The sequence below is a fragment of the Hyaena hyaena genome, unplaced genomic scaffold (genome assembly GCF_003009895.1).
Source record: "Hyaena hyaena isolate Hyena2069 unplaced genomic scaffold, ASM300989v1 scaffold_9, whole genome shotgun sequence".
Classification (NCBI taxonomy): Eukaryota; Metazoa; Chordata; class Mammalia; order Carnivora; family Hyaenidae; genus Hyaena; species Hyaena hyaena.
This window is the reverse complement of record NW_024080641.1, coordinates 3,593,272-3,614,366: the sequence shown is the minus strand read 5'-3', so window position 1 is coordinate 3,614,366 and position 21,095 is coordinate 3,593,272. Positions and strand designations below refer to the sequence as shown.

General features: G+C 52.4%; 1 protein-coding gene across 1 annotated transcript in view; it reads right to left on the bottom strand.

Annotated features, from left to right (window-relative positions):
* Window positions 1-21,095, bottom strand: part of PRKD2 (protein kinase D2) — a 34,498-nt gene continuing 13,403 nt past the window's right edge. Inside the window, exons 6-18 of the mRNA XM_039249822.1 lie at window positions 20,802-20,879; window positions 20,569-20,722; window positions 17,587-17,704; window positions 16,777-16,854; window positions 15,318-15,576; window positions 13,733-13,785; window positions 13,520-13,592; window positions 12,916-13,022; window positions 11,778-11,939; window positions 7,376-7,474; window positions 3,422-3,689; window positions 797-882; window positions 1-482 (exon numbers count right to left, since the gene is read on the bottom strand). Of these exons, the coding sequence (XP_039105753.1) occupies window positions 270-482; window positions 797-882; window positions 3,422-3,689; window positions 7,376-7,474; window positions 11,778-11,939; window positions 12,916-13,022; window positions 13,520-13,592; window positions 13,733-13,785; window positions 15,318-15,576; window positions 16,777-16,854; window positions 17,587-17,704; window positions 20,569-20,722; window positions 20,802-20,879 (1,748 nt within the window). The 3' untranslated portion in view covers window positions 1-269. The remainder of the gene's footprint in view (window positions 483-796; window positions 883-3,421; window positions 3,690-7,375; window positions 7,475-11,777; window positions 11,940-12,915; window positions 13,023-13,519; window positions 13,593-13,732; window positions 13,786-15,317; window positions 15,577-16,776; window positions 16,855-17,586; window positions 17,705-20,568; window positions 20,723-20,801; window positions 20,880-21,095) is intronic.

The window sequence follows — 21,095 nt, the reverse complement described above, 5'->3', positions numbered from 1 at the left end:
TACGAGAGTGCAGCGTGGCCAGAAACCCAGGCCTTGGGGCCAGAGATGAGTTCGTTTTAATTGCTGGGGAATTCATGTTGGGTAGTTGGAAATAACTACCCCCCTGCACGGACACCCGCCGGGCTCCTCCCCCGGGGCTGGTGTCGCCCGGTTTGGGCAGGAAGCCGCTTCTCCTTAGGAGGAACAGTTCCATGAGATGGGGCGGGAGGGCGGCTCCTCGGGGACCGGAGGGCAGCATCATGGGGCAGCCAGGGCAGAAGGACGGGGCCTCAGAGGACGCTGATGCGCTCGGCCAGCCCCTGCAGCTCGTGGTCCTGCGGCGGGAGGGCCCCCCCGAAGTCCCCACCGGCGGGCAGGCCGGGCCCGGGCAGCGGGTGCTCTGCCACGAACTGCTCCCAGCGCGCGTCGTCACTCTCGTGCGTGATGTACCGCTCGCCCATCTTCCCCTCCAGCTCTCGGAGGTCCAGCCACGTCTGGTACTCCTGGGCCCCGGAGACCGAGGGTTAGCCTGCACACAGCACACAGCGCCCGCCCGCACCTCGCCCACCCAGCGGATGACAGCGCGGGTACCCAGGAAGGTGAAGCCACACCCCCACAGCCTGTCCAGCCAATGGAAATTCAGCTCCACCTCCTTCTACAGCCCAGCCAATGGGAATCTCAGCCACGTTCGATGGACAATGAACCTGCATCCTTTACCACCGACACAGCCAACAAGCCATCTGGTTCCACCCCTTACTTCAACCCGGCCAATAGGACCTCCCTCCCCGGTCGCTCTCAGCCCTGGCCCCTGCATCACCTGTAACCAGGGGTGACTGAGAGATTTGTCCACGCTGTAGCGCTTGCGCATCTTCACCTGCAGCAGGTTGTTGATGAGGTCAATGGCTGCACGGGAAGGAGACAGTTCAAGCCCTGTGCGCCGAGGGGCCACCCCTCCTCCAACAGGCCACTCCAGCCTACCTGCCTACCTTCCAGGGCCTTCCCTCTGCGTGGCGCCGGTGGCTCTGAGGCCTCACCTTCACCACTTCACCACTCACTCACCCACCCGTTTCCTCATTAAATTACCATTTTGTCTACCTCCCCCGACGTTGCACATACACTAGCTCCTACATCTCTTCACCAAGCCTCTCCCTCAGTTTCCCCATTCCCATGTCACCATCATAAGCTTTGTCATACAGAGGTACATCCAGGAACACCCATACTACTCCTCGCTTAATATTTTTCTTTAAGCATACAATGGCATATTACTTGGCGACCAAAAAGAATGCAATGTTGTCACTTGTGACAACCGGATGGAAGAATGTTTTATGCTAAGTGAAATAAATCAGTCAGAGAAGGATAAATATCATACGATTTCACTCAGATGTGGAATTTAAGAAACAAAACAGATGAACGTAGGGGAAGGGAAGGAAAATAAGATAAAAATGGAGAGAGAGGCAAATCATAAGAGACTCTTAAATACAGAGAACAAACTGAGGGTTGCTAGAGGGGAGGTGCAGAGGGGGATGGGCTAAATGGGTGACAAACATTAAAGAGGACACTTGTTGGGATGAGCACTGAGTGTTCTATGTAAGTGATGGATCACTAAATTATTTTTGAGAGAGAGAGAGAGAGAGCACAAGCAGGGGAGGGGCAGAAAAAGAGGGAGACATAGAATCCGAAGCAGGTTCCAGGCTCTGAGCTGTCAACACAGAGCCCGACGCAGGGCTTGAAATCATGAGCCATGAGATCATAACCTGGGCCAAAGTAGGAAGCTCAACCAACTGAGCCACCCAGGCGCCCTGCCTTCTGCCATGGGAATATGTAAGCAAAAATCGACAGCATTTGGTTTTAAATCACTTCACTTTTCAAAAATCCATTTTTCAAGGTGAGAATGAAAATATTACATCACCCCGGTCAATGACAATCCAAAGATCACTTGCCACGCACACAAACATAAAATGAAAATCAAACAAAATTATTAGACGGTAGTCAGTCAGCACTTTCCTGAGGCCCAGAGACAGGCCTGGACTTTAGGAAAGGAGCATTAGTAAGCGTCAGGCGTTCAAGACAAGCCACCACTTGGCTGCGACCGTCACCTTGATCAGAAGCCTTGAAGAACAAGGCCTCATGGCGTGAACCCCTCAGAATCCAGGCCTTGTCCACACCGCCTCCCTCACACGCGTCCATCCACACCAGATTCACTCACACACTTGATGCACTTTGCCTGAGGCTGCTGAGTGGGTCCCAAACAACGCCGAGGACCCCCCAGTACCGCTCCAGCACTCGTGAATGTACATTCTTATCACTTAGTGCTTCCCTCTCTCAGGCTCACCACTGCCGCCCGGACTAACCCCCATGGCACCCCTGCTCTCCCGCTCTGCCTGCTCCACGAGGCCACCTCCCTCTAGGGCCCTTCCCTCCTCGACAACCTTCTCCTCATGTGACGCCTTCTCTCCCAGTCATCCCAATATTCCCAGAACCTGGGACAGTCAGTACCGGGCGCATAGTAGGCACTCAGTGTGCGCTTGTTGAATAAACTGTTAGGAATAGCGATTGCCTTCGCAACCAACCTCCCGTGCTCTGTCTGAGCTCCCCGGCCCCGGGACCTGCCCCCTGTTCTTACAGCCTCCTCACATGGCCGCAGTATCTTGGCCCTGGTAGGCTCGCCCCCACACCTGGCTGGGGCCCCAAAGTTACAAGCCTCTCAGGGCCCAAGTCACGAGACCCAGTGTCATTACCCGGCCACAACGCCAAAGCCCCTGAATCCCAGTGTCCATCTCGTGCCTGGGTCCCCTCCCCACGCACCCCCAAGCTTCCCCCCATTCCCACTTGCTTCTAGGTTCAGGTGATTTTGACTGATCTCAAGATGGCTTTTTCCGGGAAGCTTCAGAAACCCTCCATGGCCCCGCCCCTCCTCTGGCCACTCCCCTAAACCAGTCCCCTCCATCGGGGGACCTTCCCCCTGGCCCCAGGCCCAAGTCGGCCCAGTACCCAGCAAATGAGCTACTCTCCAGCACCACTGCTTTTGCAAGGCTAACCCTTCCGGGGTCATAACCCCAAAGACTCCAGCCCCCCAGCCAATGCCTTGGGAGGAAGGATCCACCTCTTCTCCCGGCTACCCCAACCTTTTGCTTCCGCAGGTCCCCCGGTTCCTCTCCTGGTCCCGCCCTAGACAAGCCAAACCTCACTCAGCCCCCAAGGCGCCGTCTGTCCATTCTTCTGGAACACTTCATTTCCCGTGATCCAGGAACTAGGCCTGACTAGTTCCACACAAACCCCCGAGTCCCTGACCCAAGGCTCCAGGCCAGGGCACCTCACCGTTTAAAGGACCTGCCTCCCTGCGGCCCCACCCACCGCCAGGCTCCACCCCCAGAGTAGGCTCAGGGCCCGCCTCTTTTATGGCCCCGCCCCTCATCCCGCCCCGCCCCTCGCCTCCGCCCACCTCCGGAGGAGATGCAGCTCCAGGGGCAGGCTGGGTACATGAAGGCGGCGTTCTGGATCTGGTCTTTGATGTCCTCGTCCTCGTTGAAGGGGAACGTGCCACTGAGGCTGACGTACATGATCACGCCCACCGACCACATGTCCAGGGAGCGGTTGTAGCCCTGGTTGAGCAGCACCTCGGGCGCCAGGTAGGCAGGCGTGCCCACCACCGAGCGCCGGAACGACTTCTCGCCGATGATGCGCGCGAAGCCGAAGTCGCACAGCTTCACCTGCAGAGGGCGTGGGGTGGAGGGTCTGAAGGAGTGTTAAGGATGCACCCTACCCCGCGTCCGCACCACCACACCCCTCCACGGCATTCCAGGTAAATCTGAATGACGGTTCAGATCCAAGCCTCTCCTGCCACTAGTCAAGTGACCGTGGGTAAGTTAAGTGATTTCCTCTCTCTGTGCTTCAGTTGCCTCATCTGTACGAGGAGGGGGATCAAAACGGCCCACCTCGAAGGGCCGTCATGAGGATTACGTGAGTTTATCCATCTAAGGCCCATAGGATGATAAATGCCCCGTATGCCGTGAGCGCTTAATAAATGCCATCTGCCCCTACACTTCCGCCACACCGAACATGTCTCTTAACCACCTCGTGCCTCTATTGCCTCTTTTGAACAACAGGGATCCGAAAAATCCCTCCCTTAACGGGTGGTTGTATGGATTGAAAGAATAAATACACTCCAAGTGCTGGGAGCAGTGTCTGGCTCAAAGTGGGCTTCACGGACCTCAAGGGCAGGACCTAACTCCGCCCAGCCCCAGCGATGTCATGTGTATCGGGGATGTTAACCACAGCTTGCTCTCCAGCCTCCCTGGGGATTAAACGGAACACCCGCACATAAACTGCTGACCGTGATGGCCGGCGGACAGTAACAGGTGTTCGCCCACCTCCCCCTGGGTGGTGGAGGCAGTCCAGGGTCATGGATGGGCTTCGGAGCCAGCAACACCTGCGTTCAAGGTCCTGCTCTCCTTCCCATCTGTTCATAAGCGGCACCACCTCTGTGCTGAGGTCTCTGTTCATATATTGTTCCTCCCCTGCTCAAAATCTTCTAGGCTCACTATGGCTCTCAAGGGCCCAAGACCCATCGAAGCCCGACACGTCTGTATCGGTCCTCAAAAACAGCCACAACCCAACCACTGATGCCATGCGACTGCCACGCCACCCTGTCCTAAGATCCTTGTCTTTGTCAAAGATCCACCCTTTTCTGCAGATGTTACATGCAATGTTACGGGGCCATTGAAAGAAATGGAAGTAGCGATCCAGGCGACAACATAAATGAGCTCTGAGAACCTCCAAGTGAGAGGAGCCAGTTGCAAAGGGCCACACAGTCTGTCGGTGGATGTTCTGTTTATGCAAAACACCCAGAATAGGCAAATCTGCAGAAAGTAGATTCATGGTTGGGATGAAGGGTGGTGGGGTTGGAGGATGATGGCTAACGGGTACGGGGTTTGTTTTGGGGGTCATGAAATGTTCTAAAATGTGCTGTGGGGATGGTTGTACAACTCTGAATACGCTGAAAGCCACTGAGTTGTATACTTCTTTTTTTTTAAGTTTATTTATTTGAGAAAGAGAGAGAGAAGGAGGGAGGGGCAGAGAGAAGGAAAAAGAGAGAATCTTAAGCGGGCTCTGAACTGTCAGCACAGAGCCCGATGTGGGGCTTGAACTCACGAACCGTGAGATTGTGATCCAGGCTGAAATCAAGAGTCAGACACTTATCCAACCGAGCCACCCAGCCACCCCCGAATTGTATAGCTGAATCAGTGAATTGAGTCGTGTGCAAATTATATCTCGATAAAGCTGTTAAAAAAAAGAAAAAGTAGGGATCTTCTCGCTATGGGGCCTTTGTACAGGCTGTTCCCCCTGCCTGGAATCCTTGACCATCAAAAAATTTGGACTCCTACTCTTTCTTCAGAGAGGTTTCTTTTTGACCTTTCAAGTGGGCTATACAGTGATGTGGGCTCATAGAACCATGTCACAGAACTCATTACAGGTATGACATTATTGTGACCACATGATCAACGTTTGCTCTTCCCATTGTGATCTGCACTGACCAATATGGTGGCCACTGAGCCCTTCGATATGGCAAGTGCAATTGACGAACTAGTTTTTATTTTATTTAATTGTCATTAATTGACATGTAAAACCTGATCCTGTGTTACATCCCAGGCTGCCGCTAACAACTGAACGATTTCCGGAAGCAGAAGGAAACTATGATGTTGATGTAAGTTGTTTCCACTGGGAGTCAGAATCTTTTAGCCTTCTGAAATAAATGTTAGTGAGAATAATATCCTCTTTTACTATTAGAAAAAAAAGTTTCTAGACTTAATTATTGGACAACTTTTAAATGTGCTTGGAAGTAGATAGGTCAATCTACTTCTCCAACTGCTAATTTTCAGAAATCTAAGCATAAAATCAAATATTTCCTTTTTTTCCAAATCAAATATCTCTTATGAAGATTTCATAGCTGAACTGAGATGTCTTCTAGGTGTTAAATGCACACCAGATTTTGAAACTTGGTATGGAAAGAAAGAATATTTCATTGATAATTTTTATGTGGGTTACATGTTGAAATGATAATATTGGAATATACTGGGATAAAGTATATTATTAAAGTTAAGATCACCAAGGGCGCCTGGCTGGCTCGGTCAGTGGAGCACGTGGCTCTTGATCTCAGGGTTGTGGGTTCGAGCCCCACCTTGGGGGTAGAGATTACTTAAAAATAAAAAATATCTTGGGGCACCTGGGTGGCTCAGTTGGTTGAACTTCTGACTCTTGATCTCAGCTCAGGTCTTGATGTCACAGTTCATGAGTTCAAGGCTCATGTGGGACTCTGCATTGGGAGTGCAGAGCCTGTATAGGATTCTCTCTCTCTGCTCTCTCTCTCCCCTACCCTCTGCTGTGCACTCTCTCTCAAAATAAATAAATAAATTTAAATAAGTAAATAAATAATTTTAAAGTTAATGTTACCAGTTTCTTTTTATCTTTTTAAATGTGGCTACTAAAATGTGGTATCTGGGGGCATGTGGGTGGCTTAGTCGGTTAAGTGTCGACTCTTGTTTTCTGCTCCAGTCATGATTTCACAGTTTGTGAGTTTGAGCCTTGCATCGAACTCTCTGCTGTCAGTATGGAGCCCATTTTGGATCCTGTGTCCCCTTTCTCTCTGCATCTCTCCCACTCACATTCTCTCTCTCAAAAATAAATAAACATTAAAAAAATAATAACAATAGGAATGCCTGAGTGGCCCAGTCTGTTAAGCATCTGACTTCAGCTCAGGTCATTATCTCATGGATCTTGAATTTGAGCCTTACATCAGGCTCTGTGCTGACAGCTCAGAACCAGAAGCCTGCTTTGGATTCTGTCGGTCTCTCTGCCCCTCCCCTGCTCGCACTCTTTCTCCCTCCCTCTCTCTCTCAAATATAAAATAAAACATAAAAATAAATAAAAAACAATAACAATAAAAATCTTGACCTTAATTGGCCACGAGCCATGAAGAATACAGACTACATTTCCCAACCTCCCTTGCAGCCAGCCATGACCACGTGATCAAGACCTAGCCAATGGGATGTCAGAAAACGCTCCTTGAAAAGGAAGGGGGTGCGTCCGTTTCCTCCACCCTGCTTCTTTCCTCCCTCTCCCTATTATCTTTTCGCATGACAGGGACCGTCATGACCATGAAGAGGAAGCAACGATCACAGGCCAGCAGAAGACCGCCGGAGCCGAATACCTGACACCAAGAAACCGCTTTCAGCCTCAAAATGCTTATGCTGGACCGTACATGAGTGAGAAACAAGCGTCTATTTTATTTAAGTCATTGTTATCTAGAGTCTCTGTGTCCAATTATCCAGTTCATACAATCGCCACCAGCCCCCAGCGTTAGCTAGACGTCCTCAAATCAAGCTGGGACGTGACTGACCTGAGGAAACGGGTCAGCGGATGCCAGCAACACGTTCTCTGGTTTCAAGTCACAGTGGACGATGTTCTTGAAGTGAAGGTGTCTCAAAGCCACCAGGATCTGAGGGGAGGAGATGGGGCAGGTAAGGAAGGCCGAAAGGCACCTGTCCCAGATGCTGTGGGCAGCCAGCCCTCCAAACCCTATCCATGCCTGTCTCTGCACCCCTACAGATGCCCCCCGGGACCAGGGGGAGGCGCTGGAGCTCCAAATAATCTCAGAACCCCAGGGGTGGCTGGGTGGCTCAGTTGGTTAAGCGTCCAACTCTTGATTTTGGCTCGGGTCACAGACCCAGGGTATGGGATCGAGCCCTGCATCAGGCTCTGCACTGGGTGTGGGGCCTGCTTGGGATTCTCTCTCTCTCTCTCTCTCTCTCTCTCTCTCTCTCCCCCCCCCTTCTGCCTCTCTTCCCTACTCCCTCTCTCTCTGAAAAAAAAAAATCTCAGAACCCCCAAACCATTACATCCAAGATAGGAGTTGGATAATTCTAGAAAGGCTCGGCTGGAACAGTGGGCTTAGGAAAATCCTGAGATCCGCCAGCACGTGTGAGCTCCTGACAAAAAAGAACTATTAATGGGGCTCCGGGCTGGCTCTCTGGGGGTCATAAGTTGGAGCCTTACTTTGGCCTGGAGTTTACTTTAAAAACGTAGTGGAGGTGCTATCAATAAAGTAGCAGCCTTTAAGGAAGTACCAATGTGTGCCCCAATTTTTTAAAACATATTTTTCATCTATTAAATATATATGTATAATATTGGGGCACCTGGGTGGCTCAGTCGGTTGAGCCTCTGACTTTGGCTCAGGTCATGATCTCACGGTTCACGGGGTTCGAGCCCCGCATCGGGCTCTGTGCGGACAGCTCGGAACCTGGAGCCTGCTTCGGATTCTGTGTCTCCCTCTCCCTCTGTCTTTACCCCGCTAGTGTTCTCTCTCTCTTCCAAAAATGAACAAAAACGTTAAAAAACTTTTTTAATATAAATAAATAAATAAATAAAGCTTTTCCTGCTGTATCTGCTAATCTCAGAGATTCTAAGATGGCAAGGGGAGCTAATTTACAAAACAAAAAAACTGATACCGTTTTTAACCACTTATCCACGGACATTATGATTTTCCTTGATTCTGTGTAATCCAAACAAAATACCCACTACACTGCAAGTACAGAGTGATGGAAGCATGAAGCTGTGACTTCTGTCTTAGAATTTAGGTATTTGTACTTCTTTTTTTAAAATTTTTAATATTTGTTTATTTTTGAGAGAGAGGCAGAGTGTGAGCTGGGGCGGGGTAGAGGGGGGAAGACAGAATCTGAAGCAGGCTCCAGGCTCTGAGCTGTCAGCACAGAGCCTGACGCAGGGCCCGAACCCACGAACCGCGAGCTCCCGACCTGAGCCGAAGTAGGACGCTTAACCCACTGAGCAGCCCAGGCGCCCCTATACTTCTCATGATTTTTGCCAAATGACTTCCGAGCATAGAAATGCTATGTGAAAGCCGTTGCCAAAGGTCCCGGCTCATTCTGGAGCCAGGGAGCCTGAGATCCAAGATGAACATGGACCCCTTCTCCAGATTTCCTGTTTGTTGACCGCCTCCCTCCCCTACTAGTGAAGAGGGCAGGTTGGCAGCTAGCGAGATCCAGGTTCAAGTCTCAGCCAGACCGCTAGCTAGCTCGGTGACATTGGGCAGGACATGGGCCCTCTCTCCACCTCAGTTTCCTCATCTGTACAATGGGGGTTATAGTAACCTACCTTGGAGGGCAGCTGTGAAGCCTAAACAAGCCCATTAGGTACAGGGCTTAGCACAGGACTTGGGGTAGGGCAGACAAGAGGTGGAAGGCAGAAATCTGCAGAGAGAGAGAGAGAGAGAGGAACACAGGCAAAGAGAGGAAGAGATGGAAGACCAGAAAGAGAAACCAACCAGTTGCTGAGGGCAAGCAGTTCCCTCTCTCCACCTGGAGTGTGGATAGGCCTGCGTCAGTAGGCTTCTGTCCACACCCCACAAGCCAGCCTGACAAAGACCCAGGACTGGGGAGAGCGAGGGTGCTGGGTCTGTATAAAGGAACCACAGCACAGGGGATTTTGTGACCAAGAGAACAAGCCCTAGAATCAGGTAAGGGACCAGCCTGTGGGTACGTCTTTCTAGAAATGCTGTAAAACCCAGAAGCCATGAAAGGCACCATTTAATATTGTAAAAGTTAAACTGTTTAGGGCAAATAAAAGCCATGAATGAAATGGAAAGGAAAACAAATACTGGGATTTAAAAAAAAAATTGAACAAAAGAAAAAAAAATTGAACGACACAAGTGACAAAGATCCAGTGTCCATCATATACAAAGAGCTCTTACAAATCAATAAGATTGATCCAACTGAACAATGGGCAAAGGGTATATGAAACACAGGCCAATAAACATAGGAAAATATACTCGACTTGACCCATAATTTTTAAATTGCCAAATGAAGCCACATGAAGTGTTTTTCCAGCTATTGATTACTTTAGTGATTACTTTATCCAGAGTTAGTAAGGAGAAAGTAGACACCCTCAAATTGTTGTTGAGAGCAAAGACTGAAAGGGATTTTAGCGGATAACTGGGCAGCGTGTTTAAAAAAATTCTAAAGCATTTCTCTGGACTCAGTAGTCCATTATCAGAAATGCATTCTACAGAAATTCTCCCACCAGAGCCCAGCAGTGTTTGCAGACAACTATTCACAGGATGTTATTTGTACTAATGGAAAAGTGAAAACAACCTAAAGTGCTCAGCAGTTAGGGAATTTGGTGATATCCACCAGGGGAGACAATTCAGAAAAAAAAAAAAAAAAAAAAAAAAATCGCTAAACAACGTTCCGAAACAAAATAGCCTTCCAGAAGTACTATTATAGTGAAGAAAGTAAGTGGCAGAAAGAGGCACAGATAACATCAATTCGTTTGACATTACTAGTTAAAAGCACAGACCCTAGGGGCCACCTGGGTGGCTCAGTGGGTTGGGCGGCCGACTTCAGCTCAGGTCATGATCTCAAAGTTGTGGGTTCGAGCCCCGCATCCGGCTCTGTGCTGACAGCTCAGAGCCTGGAGCCTGCTTCCGATTCTGTGTCTCCCCCTCTCTGCTCCTCCCCTGCTCATACTCTGTCTCTCTCTGTCTCTCAAAAAATGAATAAATGTAAAAAAAAAAAAAAAAATTAAAAAAAAAAAAAAAAAGGACAGACCCTAGGTTCAAATCCCGCCAGCTGTGTGACCCCAGGCAAGTTCCTTAAAGTTGCTGTGCCTCAAGGTTCTCAACTTGAAAACGGGGGTGACAACAGCCATCGGCACAGAGATTGCTATGGAGATAAAATGAGTGAAAACAGTGCCTGGCACACAGTAGATGCTCAATACAGGTTGGTGACTGCATTATTTGCCCCCATTATTAGCACCCCCATCCCAGCCCTGCCCATTGTGGGCGATCGGTGTCCAGGGCTGGGGCTGTGTTGATCGCAGCTGTGTCGCCAGCCCTGTCCCCTCTGTGGGGCGGGAACTGAGGCACATGGAGGGTCTGCTGAAGAATGTAAGGAATGAATGAGCTTCCAACAGAAAGGACTCTCTCCCCTTCCCTTTTTCTACATGAATATGGTCAGGCCTAGGGAGCTTCATTATATAAAGTAATAAAAAATAGAAAAATCATGTATTAGTTTTCTATACTAATAACTATTATTACTACTACTCTATTATTTTTATTACTTGATTACTTTCTATTGTTGTTCCTCTTTTATTAATCTACAGTCTGTTCTGTTATGACTCTGTTATTATTATTTTAAGATTATCATTCCAGGGCCCCTGGGTGGCTCAGTTGGTTAAGCGGCAGACTTTGGCTCACGTCATGATCTTACGGTTTGAGGGTTCGAACCCCATGTCGGGCTCTGTGCTGACAGCTCGGAGCCTGGAGCCTGCTCCGGATTCTGTGTCTCCATCTCTCTCTCTCTCTTCCCTTCCCCTGCTCTCACTCTGTCTCTCTCAAAAATAAATAAAACATCAAAAAAATTTTTTTTAATAAATAAAAATAAAATTATCATCCCAGGGCACCTGGGTGGCCCAGTGGGTTGAGCGTCCAACTTTGGTTCAGGTCACGATCTCGCAGTTCAAGGCCCACATCAGGCTCGCTGCCTTAGGCGCGGAGCCGGCTTCAGATCCTCTGTCCCTTGCTCTGTGCCCCTCCCCCACTCGCACTCTCTCAAAATTAAACGAAACATTGAAAAGAAAACTGAAATGGAAAATTACCTTTCTGTTAGTCTCTCATTAGTCTATTGGTATACTTTTTATTATCGGCCGCGATGGCCCGCATACTGCATGCAGTATCTGAGGCACCCTGCGTGCAGGGAGGGGGAGGGGGCGCAGGGGCGCGGGCGCACCTGGGTGATGAGGAACTTGGTGAGGCGCTCAGGCAGCCGGCCCTTCTCGCTGGACAGGATCATCTCCAGCATGTCCCCATGCAGCTTCTCCATGACCACGAACACCTTCTCTGGCGTCTCAAACATACAGTCCAGATTCACGATCCCGGGGTGCCTCAGACTCTGGGGGTGGGGTGGGGGTGGGGTAGGATGGCGGTCAGGGTCTAGGCGGCCCATGAACTTGGGAGGCAAGCCACAGAAGCAGAGAGACGACAAATAAGGAGGGCGCCTGGGCGGCTCATTCTGTTAAGCCCCCGACTCTTGAGATCAGCTCAGGTCGTGATCTCCTAGTTCGTGGGTTCAAGCCCCGGGTGGGGCCCCACATCCAGCTCCACGTTAGCAGTGTGGCACCTGCTTGGGATTCTCTACCCCCCCTCCCCACCCTCCCCTCCTCGCTCTCAAAATAAATAAATAAATAATTTTTTAAATGTCCCTGGAGGGTGAGCAGCTCCTTTCCTGGGGGGAGGAGAGGGGCTTCCTACAGGCCCCGACAGAACCACATTCCTGCACCACCAGGTATCCAGAAGGATCTAAATTTTGAAGCTCTGCTGAAGGTCCAGGGTTGTGGGAGGGATGGGGGGGTGGGGCCAGGAATATGGAACAATGGGAAAAAACCTTTGTACATCTCTGTTTTTTAAATCCTTTGCCCTCTACCCCCAGCCCTACCTGGCCTACCCCCATTTCTCCCACCAAGGCCCCCAACCCAGCCTCCTCCCTGAGCTCCAGACTCTGGCCTCACCCCTCCAGCAGCAGCCAGAGAGATTGGCCCAAATAGACACTCAACCCTCCCTCGCTCTAAATCTTTCCTTGGTTCCCCAGTAGCCTCAGGAGAAAATCCACAGGGTGTGACCCTACCCTCTTCTCTGGCCTCACCCCCCACCACCTCCCCACACATCTAGTAACCTTGAAATTCAAATTCCAAGATGACCTCGGGGCGCAGCACACCTTCCCACTCCTTCAGTCTCCATATGCGTATTCCCTCCTCCAGGAAGCCTTCCCTGACCACCCCCCAGCGTGGGCTAGCCCTGAAAGGAGGAAGTGGGAAGGGAAAGTCCTTCCTAGGTGGGGGCAGAGCTGGGGCCCAGAGCCTGGTGGTCACCTGCAGAATGGCCACTTCGTTCCGGAGCTGGCTTTCCTGCTTGGTGGGGAAACGCAGTTTGTCAATGACCTTTACTGCCACGTCCCGGCCTGTCTTCCGGTGCTTTCCTGGGCAGGGGGTAGGGGAGGAGGGGGATGAGGGGAGAAAAACCTTCCAGTCCTGGCAAAAGGAACACCCACCCCCACCACAGAGACACAGGCATAGCTGACCAAAGGTGGACAGAAGGACATCAAGGCGGCTCTGTGGGGCCCCCAGGAGAGATGTGAGGGGTGGGGGGCCTTGGGGGGCAAAGGCGGAATGAAGAAGGTAAAGGACAGAATTCTGAGGTGGGAAACTAGGTTTAGAACCAATCAGAATCTAGGAACTAGCTCCGTGGCCAATCAAAGCGCAGAATTTGCTCTCTCTATTAATAACGGGAGAAAGCCCATTGGCTTTTCCCAGTGAGAGAGAGCCTGCGACCATCTGCGAAGAGGATCTAGCTTTCGGAGTCAACCAGAATAGGAGGTGAGCATGTGGCCAATCAGATAGGAAGGTCTGGAGCCCAGAACCCGCTCCCCCCTCCCCCCACAGGATCCCTTCTGGATTAGATCGGAAGCATCCTTACCTCCATAGACCACTCCAAACTGCCCCGAGCCCAGCACCTCATCAGGGAAGATCTGGTAGACTGTGGCGATGTCCTGTAAGGTGGGGACAGGGAGGGTCAGGAAGTACAAATGGAGACAGGGCATCGAAGAGACTGGAAAGGGCAGGAGGGCCGGGAGGCTGTGTGGGAGGCATAGGACATCCTTGGGACCACGCAGTGTGGGCAGGGTCTCACCACATTCTCTTGGATCTGGCTGTTAGACACGGAGATGCTCAGAGAAGCTTGTCCTGGGGAGAGGGGTGAGGGGAGAGGGGGAGGTGAGTCGACCCCGGGCTCAAGATTATCTTCGCCCATAACTCCACCCAGGTTTGAATCTAGGGAATCCAGTGCAGCTCCGGGCTGCTGACTTAGGAACCTCAGTTTCCACATCTAGTGAATGGAGATGACAACAGGTGCTCCCTTATTGGGCCAGTGGGAGAAGGAAATGAGATATCCTGGGGTGGGGGGCTCAGGAAGTGATGTCACGGATGATTTCGCTGAGCACTGCACCCCATGATCTCAGTTCCAGATGAAGCGCGCTGATCCCATCTTACCGAGGAGGAAACTGAGGCTCTGCGGGAGCGCCCACACTGATTCCAGCATCTTCCCCTAAACTTGCCACCTTACCACCCAACCAGAGCCAGACATTTCCAAAGTTCTGATCCTTCTGCCATTTGAACATCTACCCCCTCCCCGGGGGTTCCAGGCCTGGCCCTTCCTCCTCCTCCTCCTCCTTCATCCCCTCTCGGGTTCTGCTCTCTCCTTTTCAGCCTCCAGAGAGAGTGTGCTGAAGCACAAACCTGAACCTGCCTCCCTTCCCCTGCTCAAAACCCTGCAATGGCTCCCCAGCGCCCTCAGGAGGAAGCCCAAGCCCCTGCGGTGGCCTAACAGGCACCGGTCCACCATTTATTTCCTTGACTTCAACCCCCACCATGATGTCCTATCCTCCTGATGACCTGGCCTCCTCGCTGCGCCCCGGATAGAGCGGGTTCCCTCTCGCCTCCTGCCCTTCATTTTCTGTCCCCGCTGCCAGGAACATGTGTCCCTTCCTCTGGACTTAGTCCACTCCTCCTCATCACTCAGTCTCAGCTCAAACGCCACCCCTGGGGCCATGTCACGTTACCCCGGAACATGTTCTACGTGACACAGGATGATCTGATTAGTATCAGCCACTCGCTCTGGATTATGAGCTCCAGAAGGCAGGAACCTAGAACTTTCTGATCATCTGTTGCTTCTACTTGAAATAGTTCCCATTCGCTTTCCCCTCTTTCACCCCTCCTCAGCTTCTATGGCTCAACTCAGATGTTGCCACCTCCAGGAAGCCCTTCTAGATAGCCAGGCTGGATTACCCATCCGCTCTGAACTCCCACAGCCCTCTGGCTTCCCTGGCCCAGCCCTGCCCACTCTGGGTCGTCACTGTCTGGGGACAATTCTGTCTCCCTTACTGGACTCTGAGCCAGCTGAGGGCCGGTGCTGGGCTGTCTTGGTCACGACCATGTCCCCAGTACTGTCCGGCACAGGATGGACACATAGTAAATACATGAATTAAATAGTCTCAACTCACAATCTAGAGGGGTTGTCACCATCTGGGACAAGATTCAGAAAAGGGAAGTGACAGGTCCAAGGCCACACATAGGGTTTGGGCTTCATGGAGATTTGGACCCAGGCCAGCTGAGTCCAGAAGCTGTCTTCCCTGCCTTCTCCCTGCCTCTCCCCTTCCCCTGAGACCCACACGAGCCCCCCCAGACCCATCCTCTCAGGGCCCAGGGTGGGGACTTACTGTGGGGTGTGTGGCCTGGGGTGCTGGGCCCGTCCTGGAGGATGACGGGCATCAGGGCCTGGCGGATGGCCGTTTCCCAGCCCCGGGCGGCCTCGGCTCCCTGCCCACTGGGCCCCCCCGGGGCCCCGCCGGGTGTCTCGCCCACAAAGTAGGTGACATTGGCAGTGACGATCTCGAAGCAGTGGGGGTTGGTGCCTGGTGGCACAAGGCTGAAGTTCTGGGCGGGCTCCACAGTGAGGATTTCTGACAGTGGAATTTCCTGGCAGGACACATAACCAGCACCAGTGAGGAGGCCAAGCAGACCCTGGGGCTCCCCACTTACTCAGAAGAGCACACAGAATCCAGGGTCAGTGGGAAGGGCCTGAATTGCGCAGAGGAGTCAGCAGAGGCCTCCTGGCAGGAGTTGCACAAAGCAGCGATCAGAAAGGTAAGAAGAGGCCAGCTGGTGGAGGATGGTGGAAACAGCATGTGCAAAGGCCCCGGGGTGGGAAAGGCTTGTCTTCAAGGGACATACTCTATTCCCATCACAATAGATGGTGCACAGCACACTGTAGTTGTGCGATGTTTGGTGAGTAAATGAAGGCAATCAGGCTATGGCTAGGCTATGAAGGGCTCAAGGACTACAAGAGCTTAGCTTTTGTCTTCAGGGCTCTGGGAGCCACGGAAGGGTTTAGAGTGAGGGAGTGGGAAGTCTCTGGCTGTGTGTGGAGGGTGGATGGGAGAGGATGGGACTGAGACAGGAGGCCAGGAAGGAGGGAAGGGCAGGGGAAGAGAAGGTGCGGGGTCGTGTGGAAGGAAAAGAGTGCTTTGAAAAATGTTGGCAGAGAAAGTGGGGGAGGGGTGCAGGAGGGGGAGGAAAGAATGAATAAACATGAAAACATGAAACAGCTAATAAAAGCGGGAGACAGAGAGGTGGTGGGGATGGCATCCTAGACAGCGGGGCTGAGAAAACAGGAAGGATGAGAAGTCACCCTTCTGAGGGACGCCGCTCCAGGGCAGGTGACTCCGAAGCCGCTGAGTTTTAGTTTAAGGGCAACGGGAAGGTTCTGACGGTTTTCTCCACTCCTCTGGCTGCGGTGTGGGCCAAGATGGGGAGGGGCGGGCAAGCGCAGAAGCAAGGGCCTAGCGACGAGACGGCCTAGGGTACAGCGCGGCCATGGGAGGTGGCGAGGAACACTAATAAAGAATCCACGAATTCATCATAAAGTCATGATGGTAACAGGGAGCTCAACACACGCCAGGCCCTTAGCTAACTGCTTCTGGAAGATTATCTCTGAATTCGGGGCAGCAGCCCTGCGGCGAGGGTTAGTCTTTGAGGTGCGAGACGTGAGGTGCAGCCTGGGTCCCCAGCTGGAAAGCGGCGGGGCGGGCGGGCCCACTTGCTCATGACAAGCAAGCCGGCAAGCAGGCGGGAGAGGAGTGCAGGAGGACCGGGGGAGCTGGGGGCCGGAAGGCCCACCTTGTAGTATCTGTTGGTCGTGTTGTTCTGGAAGAGCGTGATGCACTTGCAGTCCAGGCGCCAATAGTGCCGCTTCCTCTGTTGGGAGAGGGTCCCCAGGGGGTGAGTGGCCCGCACGTGGCGCGCCTGGGGCTCCAGCGCTTCCTGGAGCCGAACCCCGCCCCTAACTCGAGCCCCACCCATCAGGCCCCACCCCTTCCATCTCTGGGAACCCACGCCTTTACCTCTAGCCCCGCCTCCATCAGGGCTCCGCCCATTTCTGGCTCCAGCCCCACCCCCACCTCGTCCCCTTCACAAATTGATCTCGCCTCTCCCGCCTTCGCTTCGGCTCCACCCCACCTTGCTCTGCCCCATAACCCCTCTCTCACTTTAGGGCCGCCTCTGGCCTGGCTCCTCTGCCCCTAACCCTGCTCCATCCACCCCTGCGTCCTGCCTGCCCACACCTGGCCCCCACGATAAGCCCTCCCCTTCCCTCCCTTCCAATTTCGCCCTACCTGGCACCACCCTATATCACACCCCCAACCCCCTTAATTACCTCTAGGTAAGCTTCTGGCCCGGCCCAGCACCCCCTCATCCCATCTTCCTGACCTTAACCCTTCTCGCCCAGCCCCTAACTCCAGCTTCCTCGTTTCTGATCCCACGCCTCCTCTCCCGGACTCCCAGGGGCCCCCTCCCTCCCTTAGAACCCATCCCTCTAATCTAGCTCCGCCTCCATCTTGGCCCCGCCCCCGCCGACCCCACCCTGCCCAGCCCCTCAAGGGAGTCTTGCCCCTCCCCTAACTCTAGCTCCGCCCCGCCCCACCCACTCACCAGCGTGTCCTTGTTGCTGTAATGAACCACCCAACCCTCGCGCAGGGTGGTGCTAGATTTCCGTGTCGTGTGTCGCACCGACTGCACTACCCTCATTAGGGGGATGTACCCCAAGGAGCTGAGGGGGAGGGGGAGCAGAAGAGGCGAGACGTTACAAGTGGAAAATACCCATAAGCACCTGGGACGGCGGGGCACCTCTCTGGGCAGGCAGGAGTTGGGATTTGGGGGCCACACTCCTGTGGTTTCCTGATTTCCCTTAATGAGGAAGGGGACTCGCTAGAGGCTCACAGTAAAAGGCTGGATTCCGAAGTCAGGCTGCCTGGCATATCACCTAACCTCTGTGTACCTCAGTTTCTCCACCCAAAGGGGTTGCTGTGAGAAGTGAAAACCTTCTTAGGGCATTTGGCACAATGCTCAGCATACAGTGGGCCTCCAATAAGTGCTCATCGGTATTGAGCCCAGTGATTGTGGAGCCAGCTGTGGAACACTGGGCAAGTGACTCAACCTCTCTGTGCCTCACTTGCCTTCATCTGTGCACCTGTTATTATTACAGAGGGAAAACAAAGGCTGAGAGAGATTAAGAGACCTGCTCAACTCCCGAACCAACAATCCCTTGATATCTGGACTAAATCAGGATTCGGGTGGCCTTGCCACTTCCCTTTGCCTAAGACTTGTTTTTCTCATCTGTGAAACAGGCTGCCTCTCCCAATACCCCCACCTCGCCCAAGTCCATCAAGATCCAACTCTGCCACCCTGTTATTCTGTTGCTTAACACTCCCAAGAAAGACTTGGAAGAAAGAGAATTTGAACTTCCAGGCAGCTTGGGTCAGGTGGCACCAGTAAGAAACTCTTCAATCATTGTGACCTGCATACCCATCCCCACTCTGGCCTGGTCTCCCATCCCCTCCCCTTTCTGTCCCTGCTACAGGCACACCAAGCTCCATGTGTTCCTGGAACATGCTTGGAGCTACCTCAGGGCCTTTGCACTTGCTGTTCCCTTTGCTTGGTAGGCTCTTCCACCAACTACTTTCCACATAGCTCTCTTCCTTCCCTCCTTCAGATCTTTTCAAATGTCACCTCCTCCTAGAGGCCTCCTTTAATGACCCAAACTAAAACAGCATGTCTTCATTCTCTGTCCCCTCTCATTGCTTTGTTTTTATTTATTTTGATAGCAGTTATCAATACCTGATGCTAAAGGTGTGTCTGTTCATTACTGGTCTCCGCAACTTAGAGTGTCTGCTCTATGAGGCTGGAGAGTTTTACAGGCTTGCTTCACTGCTGTAATGCTTGGAGTCTAGAACCCAGTAGGTGCTCATTAAATGTTTACCAATGCACCGTGGAAGTGGCTGACCCTCCTCTCCATGTTTGTGCCGCTCTAGCCCTGTGGGGGGACATCACAGCTCCTTTCTCTTACTAATTATTGGCGGAAGCCACTGAGGCTCAATCTTCTAACCTAGAAATGGGGACAGTGATCCTTGTGGTCTTACGGAAAGGATTTAGTTCAAGAGCAAATGCTTCTCAGGGCGCCTGGGTGGCTCAGTCGGTTGGGCAGGCAACTTTGGCTCAGGTCATGATCTCGCAGGCCATGAGTTCTAGCCCCACATCGGGCTCTGTGCTGACAGCTCAGAGCCTGGAGCCCGCTTCGGATTCTGTGTTTCCCTCTCTCTCTGCCCCTCCCCTGCTCGTGCTCTGTCTCTCTCTGTCTCTCAAAAATAAATAAACGTTAAAAAAAAGGTATAATCAGGGGCACCAGGGTGGCTCAGTTGGTTAAGCCTCTGACTCCTGATTTTGGCTAAGTCATGATCTCATGGTTTGTGGGTTTGAGCCCCACATCAAGCTTTGCACTGTCTGTGCAGAGCCTGCTTGGAATTCTCTCTCTCCCTCTCTCTCTCTGACCCTCTCCCACTTGTGCTTTTTTTCCCCTCTCTCTCAGAATGAATGAATGAATAAGTAAGTAAATAAATAAATAATAAAATAAAATGTATAACATAGCAACTCACTATCATGTTTGAGAGTTTCCAGGCCAGAAGAAAGCCACGGCCTGTCAGGTACTTGGGAACGGTTTCCCCCTCCCCATTTTACAGATGGGCAGAATGAGGCACCAAAAGGGGCAGGGAGTTGCGTAGGCCATACAAGTCAATCTGAGGCCAGAATGGTCAAAAGAAAATGAGCAGCTTTCTCTACAAGAAAAGGTAACTTTTTTTTTTTAACGTTTACTTACTTATTTTGAGAGGGAGCAAGCAAGCGAGCATGTGAGCAGGGGAAGGGGCAGAGAGAGAGAATCCCAAGCCGGCTCCCACACTGTGAGCAGAGAGCCCGACATGGGGCTTCCGGGCTCGAACTCATGAACAGCGAGGTCATGACCGGAGCCGAAATCAAGACTTGGACCCTTAACCGACTGAGCGCCCCAGACGCCCCAAGAATAACTAACATTTTTAACCCTTACTGCGTGCCAGGCACTGTGTGAGGTACTTCGTTTGTATCCATTCATCTTCCCCTTACAACAATCCTCAAAGGTCCGTACTACTTTATCCCCATCTTACTGACAGGGAAACTGAGGCCCTAGAGAGGTTAATCTCCTGCCAAAGGCCACACAGCAGTCTGGTTCCAGACTCCCATGTTCTCATTCTTTGCTCCGTCCCTTTTCAGCCCAGACTGTTTCTGGAAGGTTCCGCCCACAGCTGATCCCAGGGGCATCATCCCGGGATCGGGAAGTGGCTGAGGGGCAGGGAGGGAGGCGGGTTTGACTCTCTACCTTTGTAGAGAGGTAAGGTCCTTTGTAAGGACCACGTTAGCATCTCCAAAACGGAAACGCGACACCAATTAAAGTCTGCTTCTATGAAAACCTAATTTTTAAAGGCACATTTTTCAAGAGAAAGGTAAAATTGAAAAATCAAGGTGCGGGCGCCTGGCAGATTTGCAGGGTGACGCCAACCCATTCGAGAGAGAGGAAGGGCCCTCCCCGGAGGGTCCCCTGGGTACCTCTGGGCCTTGCCTTCCTCGCCTTCCTCCTCCTCACTGGCATGAAGGGCATTTTCCGAGTGGGAGCCTGGGATGATCCCGGTGTCATCGGGCTCGTCCATGAGGGAGCTCTTGTCAGCCTCGCTGTAATCAGTGGCCTCCTCCATCGGGACATCTAGGGGCACAGGCGCATCAGAGGGGACCCCGCCCAGCCCTGCCCCCTCCCCCTCCCAGCTCGGCCCACGGCCTCTCACCTCCGTTGATGAGCGCCTCCCCCAAACAGTCGTTAGGGACGCGGGTGGCACAGCGCTTGTGACAGTTGAACTTGCAGTCTGGTATGAGGACCGGAACAAGCGGACGGGGGGGAGGGGAAAAGAGGTCACCTGTAAGGGCTGAATCTTGACGCCTAACCCCCAGGCCCACAAGATGCGCCACTCGCTGTTTGGGGCAGGAAACCTAGCCGGAGCCTTCTCTGGCTGTCCCTCTTTGAGCCGGTTTCCTTCTAGAATTCTGGGATGATTATAATAGGGTCTAAGGTTCCAGGATTC